The sequence below is a fragment of the Zootermopsis nevadensis genome, unplaced genomic scaffold (genome assembly GCF_977971745.1).
Source record: "Zootermopsis nevadensis isolate Lab colony 2312 unplaced genomic scaffold, Znev_1.0 Znev_ptg000016l, whole genome shotgun sequence".
In the NCBI taxonomy this organism is placed as follows: domain Eukaryota; kingdom Metazoa; phylum Arthropoda; class Insecta; order Blattodea; family Termopsidae; genus Zootermopsis; species Zootermopsis nevadensis.
The window spans coordinates 15,876,062-15,888,820 of record NW_028259148.1 but is presented as its reverse complement, the minus strand read 5'-3'; the positions used below and the strand labels follow the sequence as shown (position 1 = coordinate 15,888,820).

Genomic DNA, 12,759 nt, shown 5'->3' with positions numbered 1-12,759 from the left:
GCCCCGGCCTTCGAAGGCGTCTTTGCATGTCAAAGCAGTCGCTAAATTGATCTGCGGGCAAGTATTCTAGTGGTTTCTTGCCCGGCGCCTTAGTCCGTGCGGCAAAGCGAGGAGTCTTTTCCTCTGGGGACGAAGCAGCATCGTCTGGAGCAGACGTCGTTACTTTGCGTCTTTTCAATACACGACTTTAATAATTAGGAGAAGGGGCAGGAACTACCTTCGGGAATTCAGAAAATAAAATTCTCCCTATGACAAGACGTTCAATAATTTCTCAACATTCTCGAGACAAGAGCAAAAGTACGTCTGGAACAAAGAATGAAGATACAAAAACACATTCATCATCGCCAGTCTTGCAGTCGGAGAAAATTAAGTTCTGCGACGGATTTTCAAAAAGTAATGCATTAGAAGCACGTGCCATCTTTCAGAAATGGACGTTTGGCGAACATAATTAATATCCAATTTCAGAGACGAAGTGAACACGATTTAACCTCATATCAACTGTCTCATTCATGAACATAAAAAAAAATATTTATTAAAACTGAACGTTGTCAAGGACTGACATTTGCAGTAAAAAAAACTGTTACGCTAAAGTTCTGTGATACTGAAAATATTTTCTTAAAAAAATAACTCCATCAACAGTATTTCCGAAGCAGTTCAGGGCTTACGTTTAATCACGGCTAAAATGAGGGCCCGTTGTTATATACAGGGGTTGCACTTTGTGGGAATACCCAATTTGCAAAAAAAAAATTTGAGTTTTCATACAAGCCGGCCAATAAGATAATAATTTTTAAAATTTCGAAGTTTCTGAATCAACATACACCACTTGTCGGCAGTGAAGCAAAGAGTAAGAACATCTATTTTCAGATGTTTCAAATATTTAAGAAAAATTAAACGGCAATCAGAAATGAAACTTTATAGCATTCTTGTAGGAAGCAAGAAAAGTGGCGTAACTCCAGCGATGACCGCTAGGAGCTCTTCTGTTGACATGGCAGTAAAATGGCGACTCAACCAAAGAAAGTGTTTTGCGTGTTCGACCTCCAATCCACAAAAATTGTGGCCACTGTTCATCGGGGTTTTCAAAGGACATTTAATAAAATCCTCCATGTACAACTTCAACTCACTTTCTCGGGTTAAGTAATCATCTTGTCGCCATGCCAACTGTTTCGCCCCTAGTGGACGCTCCTTAAGCCGCAAGAACAACGAGCGACATTAACCCTCAAAAGTCAAAGCTCGGCTAAGAAATACTTAAGATTTCAGTCCGTACCGCGAAGAAAACACAACACTTCACCATTACAAGGAACAGCTGGTTAGCCGTGTTTTAAGAAATAATCGCTGACGACTCTGAGAATCACACGAAACTAATATATACTAAATGTAGCGTTACCAACTGTTAACAAAAAGTTACCACTCAGTTTCAAACTTTAAATCTAGGCTATTGAACGTTTGACTTTACAAAATTGTTTGCGATATAACGGGCACTCAGAAACGAGACGCACAATACGGCGACGTCTAGCTTTGAGCGTCGTCTTAAAATTCCCGTTTTTTTCGTCGAAAGAAGAATGAGACATTAAACGTTCATTAACGGAGAGATCCGATGACATTTGACAGAAAACCACGGGGATTTAGCAGACATCACTTTGGTAAAGTGGTCGGTATCACGTCTCGGCCGGCTTTACCCCCGGAAAAGGACCTCGGTACCCATTTGGATAAGAGACTGGGTGGGCCCCAGAGCCGATCTGGACGCAGAGGCTAGAGAAAAAAATCCTCTGCCCCCGTCGGGGATCGAACCCCGGTCGTCCAGCCCGTGGCTAGTCACTATACTGACTGAGATATCCCGGCTCATACAACACTTTGGTGTCACGCAAAAACAAAGAAAGCTTGGCCGAATTCCGATCCATCCAACCTTTCAGAATGTTCAGAAGTGCCAACATATGGATCAGTGAAACTTCTCAAGTGGACGTCGCGACGCCACGAAAAAAACGGGGCGTCATCGTCGCTTCAACCAACGGAGACATCTTTCTTCACGCAAAGAGAAGCAACTGAGGAAATCACAAACCAAAAACGTCCCACTAAATTTCATCCATAACCTACAAGCACATTTTACTTTAATCCACGTTTTACTGTTACTGAGTTACCCCTCTCTTTAATTTGAACATAATATGTTGCACCATATTTAATTGTTAATACATACAGTTTACTAGTCTAGGGACAGTCGAGTTTCTTTAGACCGAAAGGACAATGAAGTGGGAATACATCGGAAAACACTGGTCTTGAAAGTTTATGAAATACGAGACGAGACGAGTCTCGAAGTTCGCTCTTAAGACGTCGCTGTGTCGCGGTATGTCAAATGCCTCACTGAGGTACCCGGCAGTTTCTTGCTAGTTTTAAATTCCTGCAATTTCCAAAGGATCCCCTTCTTTAAAAAGTCTCGCTTTTAATCTGGTACAGTTTCTGTTAAATGACGTTCACTTTCTTCTCTGTCACATTCAATTTCAAACAGTTTCTATCTTGCATTCACTTTTCTGTGACATTTTCGTATAATAGAACCTTTAGAGAGACATATTATTTTTTTACGACAGCAATAAGTCACTTTCCTGGTGGAAATTTTAAAATAAATACCGATCCGGAGATACTTCCTTAAAAACTCACAAGAAGTCGGCAAAACAGAAGTTGGAGCCATGGAAACCAGCATCTGTGATGCACTTTAACAACGAATCTGTTTGGAAGCGTAAAATAACAAAAGAATGTCTTGCTGCGACAAGAAAATTCACGAAGTTTCATAACAAAAGAAAGGTGACAAGACTTTGAATGAAAATGTCCTGGTAAAGAGAAAAGTTTGAAGCGATTCTCAGATAAACAGAGATTGTGCCACCAGGAAAATCTTTGAAATTAAAAGAATTAGCTTTTATGTACAAGTTAGTTTTTGTCTGGATTAAAGGAAACTTAAAAACAAAGAGTATTCGAACATTGTTATGAAATAATGGATTCTACTCGCTGTTTTGAACTGTGATTTGTAAAATAGAACAATAACGAAATACGAAAGAAGTCAATACATTTACCTGTAAGTGGAACTTCTAAAAACTAACGATTCATAAAAGAATTAATTAAGAACGTTTGGTGCTGTTTAAAAAGTGTGGCCTACCTAGAATATTCATGTTGAGATCGTGGGGACGTCTTCAGACACACATACACACACACCCTCACATAACCACCGCCGCCACCCTCTGCTGTACACACACACCCTCTACCGTGCAACTCCTGAAAACCTACAACACGCCGAACACGGCACCACGCATCGATTACCGGTCGGTCAGTACGACAGCGCAACACCAGCCAGCCCCTCCTCCCGCTCGTGCGCAGGCGCAGACGAGGCCATCGGTGCGGGGCAGCAGTCGACCAGAGGCGGCGACCTCAGCTGGTCGTGATGTGTCGGCCCGCTCGTCAGCTGTCGATACCGCGAATCGAAAGTTCACATTTACTTAATCGAGGCCGTCCTATAATTCCGCGCGGTCGATATTCGTCACACTCACATTTTGTATGCCCCTGCAAATGTCATGAACACGGCTGTGATATGTTCACATGCCACCGAAATTATCTTATCGAAGATCGCTGTCGGTCATTCTTACGACATGCTTCGTATCTGACCACTAAGTACGTAGATAACGTCATTAAAATGAAATAGAAAAGGAGAGAACACTGAATACTACAGAGAAGCTTGAAATTTAAGACCAAATGTTGCATAATTTATAGAAGCAGACCAGTAGAGAGATCATTGGAGAAAAAATACGCCCTTTAACCACAAATAATCGCACGGTTGTCCTTGTTAAGAACATAAAGACTATTTCACATAAAATTTTATATGTGTTTATGGTGTCACCATATAACATAGGTCGAATAAGGGCGTGGATATTCCCAGATAGTTGGCGACCAAACTCGTGTCACTCATTATTAAGTGCATGGTGTACCTGATAAATGCCCTAATTCAGCGGCGTCATAGAGAGGAGACCTTCATAATAAACTTCTAATTTTCGTGTAAGATTTGATGTTCTACACTGTTCTGTGTGTTTAGATGGTGGATCGTGAATTCTTCTGACTGTTCACCGACATTCTGCGTCTTTCTTCAGGACGATACACGTCACAATCCGCACGCATCGTATTCACTGGACCTTTCAGATCTAGTCGAATCCAATCCATACACTCAGATTGTTGCTTTAAGATCCACACTGACTGCACGTTCTCATCTACGTGTAGGTCTCAAAATGGCCTGGTTCCTTTATTCTTAACAAAAAATTTGTGCGTACTTATTATTTCGTTGTGTCTCCTTCGCCAATTTCATTTCCTCGCCCTTAAACTATAGAACGAAGAGTCTGTATTGTGAAGCTGCACACTGTTCGTCCACGAGCATTTTCCGACGTCGCGCACAAGCCATAACGCGTCCGTACCGTTGGTCGCCACAGGCCAAGTCTTCGGCGTCAGTCGGCGAACGCCTGTAAACGATTTCAGACGTTTCAGAGGGTTTGAGTCCGGCGAGCCCGCACTATCATTAGCCTCCGGTCAGGAAACTGCGTGTCCAGGTGCCGCTTACCCTCCCCGGCCGATGTCCACTGCACAGAGCAACAGGAAAACTACTCACTGCTGAGTGCTGGTCACTGTCGTCGCCCTTGGCGGTCTTCGTATTTCCACGTCCTACGGCCCTTGGTCCTACCACAGCTGATTAACGTATCTGTCCCATCTGACGCTTCCTTCACGAGAATCACTTATTCCTTTTACATTCTGAGGTTCTCCACCAAACCCCCCCCCCCCCCCCCCCACAACCTATATAATATACCTAAGTGACACACTCAAGAGTTTACAATAAAAATCTGTGCACTTAAGTACGAATTTGCGTAGCAGAAGATTAAAAACGCCATAGGTCACAAGTCAAATATATCAGAACGCCTCCTTCCAAATCCTCAGAAAATTCTCCTTCTATTCACGAACATCTGTTCAACTCAGTCGGCATGAAGTTCAAACAGCTATTCTGACGACGGTAGTTGACACTTAAAATTATTCGTTTCTTTGCTACTTGAATTTTCAATCTTTCAAGTTTTCTGAAACAAGGGTCCATACCGGTTGTGCAATTCAATTCTAAAGAGTACCTCTCACCTGAAGACGGAGACAGAACCAGCCTCCGAAACGTCGTAATTTTAAAAACAGACGATGGAAAAAGTCCTGGACAACGAATAATTTTAAGTTTTAAACTAACTACAAACCATGGACAAACATAAGAAAGACTTTATAAACTAAATCTCACCGAAATCCGTTTGATATGGAGGACGATGTCTAAGCTCACTGCAGATATCCGATACTAAGCGACTATAACCTGTCCAATATTGAACTAACCTAACCTAACAAACCAAGCGACAGAGACCAGAGCAAGCGCTCTCAAGACATGAACCAGGCAACAGGCGTCTTTTTGGACACCCTGTAGCGAGACGTTCCACACCAAAGAACGATACTCATATCTCGTGCATAATCACAACACTGCTCCCAAAGGCGCAATAACATCATCTGTGACATCGTGAATGCAATTATTCCGCTCTGGAAAGTTTCGCCTCGAAAGCAGATTTTCAGGAACGTGTTACGGATAGCAGGAAATATTCCAAGGGGTTGAATTATCATCGAATAAAATTATAATATTCGTTTAACTTTGGATCAACTTCATAGACACACACATTGAAATTATGTAAAATACGTAGTAACACAGTTAATAAAGCGGGAAGTTTGTTACTCTCTTCGAGAAATTTACATTCTCAAGTTTTCAACACTTTCTTCTTATATACGTTTCATTCGGAGCGTACTACAGCGCGTAAGAATGATGTGCAGAGAAGATATTGAAGCCTGAAGACAAGAATGGAAAATTAACGAGAGAGAGAGAGGGAGAGAGTCTATCGTTCTTACTCTCTCTGCCAACGATCGAATTTTCGACCTGACCTACTTCGAACTCCAGTCAAAAAGATTCCAACATAATAAGGTAATACGTATTTTACTTTAAGACGACTATTCAAATCTGAATGAGAGGTGACGTCACAATCGTGTGAACAAAATGGCCGCATTAAATCTGAATGCCTGAGACGATAATGCAGTCTTAAAGCAACGAACTTTCTAGACATTATCCATTGTCTTGATTTCTTTTATAAAGGGCAAATGTCTTGCGTAATGAAAATATTTAAGGTAAACACAGAAACGAATGGTTCAGAGCAAAATACATAATTGTGAGGCATAGCCACGTGATAAGGACAAGAGGCAGAATATTTTATAGTTCCAGTTTTGGGGTGAAAAGAAACCCCACTCCAACGCCCTGGGTTTTAATCGCAAAACTTTCCCTTTGTTTGATTTTAATATCCATTATAAATGACTCCGTTCATGACTTGAAATGAGGAAACGCCACGAATTAACTGACTCGAGGAAAATGTGAGAGATAAAGAACGCCCATTACAGCTATTCGCAGCAAGAGCTGTTGGTGATTCTGAACGAGAAATGTCGTTCGTAGCATTGAAAACATCAACGAGTTACATAAAAAAATAAACTGACTTTATTTTTATTTTTATTTCCCTGGTAATGCGCGACTTTTATTGACGATAATCACAAACAGTTGAGTTGATATTCAGACCAGAGATAACAAATCTCGTCTCTAGGGCAGAGAGGGTTAATTAAATAGAGTTCTTTGGACGAATGATTCTGAACAGCGGGACTCCGTAGTCGAACTGGGTTGTACTCAGAGGGCACTTCCGTCCCTCTTATTTAAATACCATTGACTTTAAGATCCAAAGGAAAACAGAAAAAAATCAGAGTCGCAACTGGAAACGTGGGTCACGCGATCACGTTTTCTGAGACGGACCTCGTCCTAAAGCTTTTCTGTCGGCTATCCGAGCTTACCGCAAGGGTCAGAGAAGAGCTACGACCGTATTTCCTACTCTATCCGAACAAATTTTAGAACAGGCCGGGCAAACTTTCCTGATTCACCTGGCTCAAGACAAGGACCAGTGGCGGGCTCTTGTGAGCACGGTAAGGAACCTTCGGGGTCCATAAGGGGCAGCGAATTTCTTAAGCACCGGAGTGACTACGAATTTTCTGAGGACTTAGTCAGTGGAGTTGGTTTAACGACGACATTTCAACAGCACTGGTTACGTAGCGTAGTACAAAGCGTGACTGTGAATGCCGTGGCCTGTCTATAAAGATATAGTACCGAACAACCAAAGACTTTTTTACGTACGTTCAAAATATTACCTCGTGGAAATGAATGAAACATCGAATAAAGAAGTCAGGACACGCGACCTCAAGCCGAAAGTCAGAACCCACGACGTCCCTACAGAGGGCGTCAGGTACGGGACATGAGATGAAAAGACGATGATTGAGCCTAAGAGAGAAACTGTGCAGATCGTAGGAAATCTGCAGAATGCGGACGGCCCAACCGACTAACTCGATGGACAATAAAGGTAAAACGGGCACATGAAGAAGGAGAAGAATTAACGTGGGAATTGGGATGTAACAGGAAACTACGGTAAGAAATTCGACTATTAAGTTTTGTAAGCCCCAAGTTCAGTCCACACAATTTTTCTCCACGTTTCACAATTAAAGAACGTGAAGACAAAATACATAAAAAACGGAACCGCTGTATCGTGTGACATTGAAAATGTTAACTGAGGGCGTCTGAGAACGGGATGCTGCGGATGCGAGGGGAGGAAGTGGCTGGTGGCTGGAAAATTCATAATGAACTCCTTCAAAACAGTGGGACCGAAGAGCATACAGGACGATTATATTGAAACAAATTTTAAAAACTGTGTGTAATAGCAGAGACTTGACTTTTAACTTAATCATGGCAAGCTGTATCGGTGGATTTTACAAACGAGTGGAATTTCTTAACCGGTTGAGACACTACAAGCTTCTCAAGAAAAAATCATACTGCCACGTAATTAATTTGTCTCGAGAACGTTCTATTTCATCCCAGTAGTCGGCTTGCGAGTATCTCTGCGAATCAGAGATTGTATTTGTCGAATTAAATGTCATTTGCAAACTTTACTTTAAAAATTTCGGACGGGACGAGTTGACTAAGCGTTTCCGACTTCGTGATAAGAACAACGAAATTCCGCTCACTTTCTAATGGGCAAAGTTTAAGAAACCGCAGGAACGCGTTGCTAAGCAACTGAGATTCAGCAGAACAAAAGATGGCGGGGGAAGAAAAAGAGGCGACAGTCCTGAAAAAGGATTTGTCGTGAGGCCGCAATCGAAACCCGCGATTTCTCACTCTCTTGGATCCTTCGGCCCCACCTGAGGCTAACGACACTGAGCGCTCTCAGTTCCAGCCCCCACCACTCGGGGCGCTGTTATCCTGCCGGGCTCAGGATTAGGGTTAAGCTTATTCAGGGGAAATTGGTGGACGGATAGACTGAAAGGTTTTGGATGTTCAAAGACAGGAAAGAGTGAATTCTTGGGAGAAAATGGGACGAGTAAGGAAAATATTTCAGTCTGTGAATGTGTTTTGGTAATGGAGTTTGTTGTGAAATAGCTTACTTTCTCATCCCCGCTTAGACTTTTAACGATTCAGGCAATTATAAGACACAAGATGAGGTTAAGTACAGGACCGGTGTAACATCGAGAACTTTATCCAATGTTGGCAACTGCCCACGGAACTCACTAGTGTTCGTCGGCTTGTCGTACACCCACAGAGAAGAAATATTTCAGCACCAAACCTCCCACCGGTGGTGACGTATCACCTGCCCTCCCAACCCAGGAACCCGGAACCTCCTCCGACTTTCAGCACCTACCGTCGGATATCAGTGACCCTCCAACAACATCGCGAACGCAGACAATCACGTAGGATTTGAGAATTTCGCGGCGGTGAGTCGGAAGATGGCCGTCTTCTGTGCTGTAGCGCCGTGTAGTCTGGAAAAAGTTTACCGACGTTTCGGAGGTCCCTGCTGCCTCCATCATCAGGGCGATCGCGGTTGGTAAACAATCGCGAGCAGGGAAGCTCTTCCTTCGCACGGTGAAGGAAACAGTGCTCATCTGTTTCGAAGGCATTCGTGTGTCGCCTTCATCAGCTGCAGGTGCATGGGTACTGTCACCACGAGCGGAGAATTCTTGCAACAATTTCTAAAATGTAATTATCCAAGACACAGAGCTTCGAAATAACTTCCGTAATGAATTTCCTGCGCCAATTTACTTTTCTGTTTATGCGACATTCAAATGGTGGTAATTCAACTAAACGAATGGAACATACCTTCTCCACCATAACTCACCAGATCAGTAAAATATTCCGTTTATAAAGACGACACAACAAAATTCACTCCAGACTTCGCTGGTTTCCTCGATTAAATGCGTGTAGTGTTCTGTTCAGCTCGAACTTCAGATAGCGCTGCCTTGTAACTTACGCCGCCCTCTTTACGTGCAACGAGTTTCGAGAAAGCAGCGAACAGCAAAGGCACAAACGATGCAACTCGACTAGTTTCACGGGATTAATGGAGAACCCTTCCACCAGAGCAGCTGCAGTTCTGAAGTACAGTTCAATTTTTTAGACATGGCCGCTGAGCTGCGCGTGAGGGGAAGTGAGGGGAATATGCTGATTCCGTGAGCAGTAGGGTAGTTTAGTAGTTAAGTTGAGGCTGATGTAAACAACAATTCCCCTTAATTCCTTACCTCTTATTGGACTCGTCAAAATCTACGGTGCATCACGTTTAAAGCGGCCCACGTCAATGAAGTTGAAGTGCACACGCGTGTTCAACGTTTAAGGAGAGCAAGAAAGTCGACGACAATTCAGGTACTAAGCAAGACAGAGAAGGAATTATTACTTTCCGCCGAAAGATGGAACAATCCCTCAGAGAGGAACAGCGACTGACGCGAAACGACAGCTACAGTGACCAGATTCACGACAAACACCGTCTTCAACATCTAGCCGTAATGATTCAGGCCAATCTTTGACCCGTCCGGCCTCACTAGTCCAGATGTCTCCTTTTCCAAGTTCTCGTTTGTCCTCGGTTCACTGCATTCATGCGGTCTCTAATTTCTTAACACTTACGTCCAGTGGTAACTCTATGGACCATCAGAGTTGACAATCAGCAACTCTAAATTCTGTACGTACGCGTTTCGTAAGATTGTCACTGAAAACAGCGATTATTAACCAGATGATATTTGTAATGGTGTTTTCTTTGCGGTACGGACCGATTTCTTTAAAATTATTCGGCCGAGCTTCGTCTTCAGAGGCTTAAACAGACTCGGCGATAATGGGAATTTCTGACATACTCAACGGCTCAATGCATGTACGAACTACGAATTAAAATTAATTATTGCTTTAATGTATTTATCACTGTTTGCGGTAATTTAATTGGGGCTTTATCTTTCTCAATACGTGGAGTAACGTGAGTCTCATTATACCGTCAAACGCTCTTTCGTAATCTACAAACAGTACCCGTGTCTCTAAATTGCCTTATATTCTCTCAGTCAGCGGTTAAAGCAAAAGGAATCATAATTACATTACTGCTAATTGCGGAGTAGAAGGAGAAATTTTACTTAGCGCGTGTGGCACCACTGGAAATGCGAGAACGTAAGACTGCACGTCTCCATGCTGTGCGGTCCTCATTTCCCCTCGTTACGACGCGCACCAACGTTCAGAATGCACTTCTCAGGCACACCCTGGCAGGAGCGTACCTCCATGCCCAGTGCAGTTCGTCTCTGCGCTCTGCATTGCACGGAACACAGCACTTCGTGCTACGTACAGAACAAGCAACAGACGATGGTATATTGAGAACATTCGAGGCAAAGCTCCATATGTTACAGAGTTCAGGACTGAACCGAGGTGAGCTGCTCAAGTTCCCTCGCATTTAAGCAGAGAAATGTCTCAACAGATCGTATCGTTAGAACTAAAATGCTTTTAGCTTTATGCACAAGACCGAAACTCTACGCGTTTGTCCACAAATCTTTCTAAGTATTACGAAATCTGAGAAACCGAACACAAGAGGAAGACATCCTACGTCTACTGTACCAAAAGCTCCAGAATAAGTTATTACCCTATAATAAAAGAAGAGACACGCCAACAAACTTTCCTCAAGTTTATTTTCCTCCGAAGGAACACGGCTTTTTTTTCTGTGCGGTAAATCACAGTCAGGTTTCCTTCCAGTTGGCATTCAGCGCCAACGAGACACAGGCCGTTTCTCTAGCAAGCGAATGCACAGATCGCAACAAAACTTCGCATCGTGGTCCCATTCATAGAGTCTCGCGTTTCTCAGTAGTGACCTTACGAATCCAGCACTGCAGGTATCCCACAAACATTACAGCTGTCTCCTTGCTATTCCCGCCAGCTAGTGGGACCCATCAAAGCGATGTTTGTCAACTTGAGGGTGGCAATCTCTGTTCGACGTCATATAAGGAAATTCGAAGACAAGGACAAAATTTCACGAGCAGTGATAATGTACTCCGTCTATGACGTGGAATTACATTTTTTAATTAAACTGACACATTGAATGCGCTGAGGTATTCGGCTGGAAAGAATCAATATCTATTGTGGACAAGGTATCTCAGTGAGCAGCAGCAGCGTTGTGCTTTAAAAATGTGGCTACAGTTTTAACTACGATGCGTGACCACCGAAGGAATGCAGACATTCAGTATCAAACATCTAAGCGTCTCATGCGGACAACTGACATTCTAGACAGCAAAAACAAGTTAACGGGTACACGATCAGAGGTCCCAAACGCATCCGAAGTTCTGGTCGGAGAAACTTTGTGTAAAGAGATCACTGGGTAGACATGAAATTAGAAGGAATACTTTTATTATTCACGTCCTACGAAATTAACAAATTAATTTACTTCCAATTCGGAAGAATGTGGATTGGACTGTTGCAGCCCATCATATAAACCGCCGACAGGTTCCATAAAGCCAAAATGTCTCGAATAGCTTAGCTTACTATCAGCTTCTCAGCGACGACTTTATCCTATGGAAATAGTTAACATTGACTACAGCAATAAAACACGAAAATTTTACCTTTTTCCATCATCGCCAGAGGCAATTTGACTAGTGCACTTCATGCAATCCGTCCCCAATGCAATATGTAAATTTACATTTAATTAAATCACCACATCCCTCTTCAACGCAGTGACATTTACTGTATAACAGAACAACTAACTGTGCCAACTGTGCATTTTCATACATTTAGAAAATACTGGCGGCATTAATTCAACATATTACAAACGCGGTGAAATCAGCTACTGGCTAAAAATTAATGAACGAGCCTCGTGTTGAAATCGTAGCTTTGACGTTGAACAATCCGGTTTTGTTTAAGCGCGAAAAGAACGTAACAAAGTCCTGATTTCCGTAGTCGCAACGGCAGAACCTTACTTGGCAATTATAACAAGCAAACCAACTGCCCAAGTCTTTGGTAGTGAAACACCAAAACATTCAGCATTACCAGTAACCAAGTCGGTCAATGATTACAATCGCGGTCAGCTCTCAGCAAATCACATTTACTTGTGGAAAAAAGTTGTTAACAAATCGAAGCCTAGCACAAAAATTGAATAAAATAAAACCGACACAAGTCACATAGTTTATACGTGATCACTTCCCGACCTAAATTCATATTAATGAGAAATGCACGTAAAAGAAACACTCCCCCCTGTTTTAATAAATTCGAGTGATTGCCTGACTTTTCAGAAAACAAAAGTGCACATGTTCAAAGATGATAATTGTTTTGGATCAACGCGCCGTGCAGTCTCGTTGAAGGTTTTCGAA

The 12,759-nt window shown here is 42.7% G+C and overlaps 1 protein-coding gene across 12 annotated transcripts in view; it reads right to left on the bottom strand.

The window, feature by feature from the left end:
* The window catches only part of cpx (synaptic transmission protein complexin), a 482,383-nt gene that overhangs the window by 56,186 nt on the left and 413,438 nt on the right, over positions 1 to 12,759 (bottom strand). Inside the window, exon 1 of one of the 12 annotated variants that reach the window (XM_022058567.2) lies at positions 3,143 to 3,280. The exons of the other annotated variants lie outside the window; for them this stretch is intronic. Coding sequence (XP_021914259.1) covers positions 3,143 to 3,155 — 13 coding nt within the window. The 5' untranslated portion in view covers positions 3,156 to 3,280. Of the gene's footprint in view, positions 1 to 3,142; positions 3,281 to 12,759 lie in introns of those variants that run through there. 12 annotated transcript variants of the gene reach the window in all.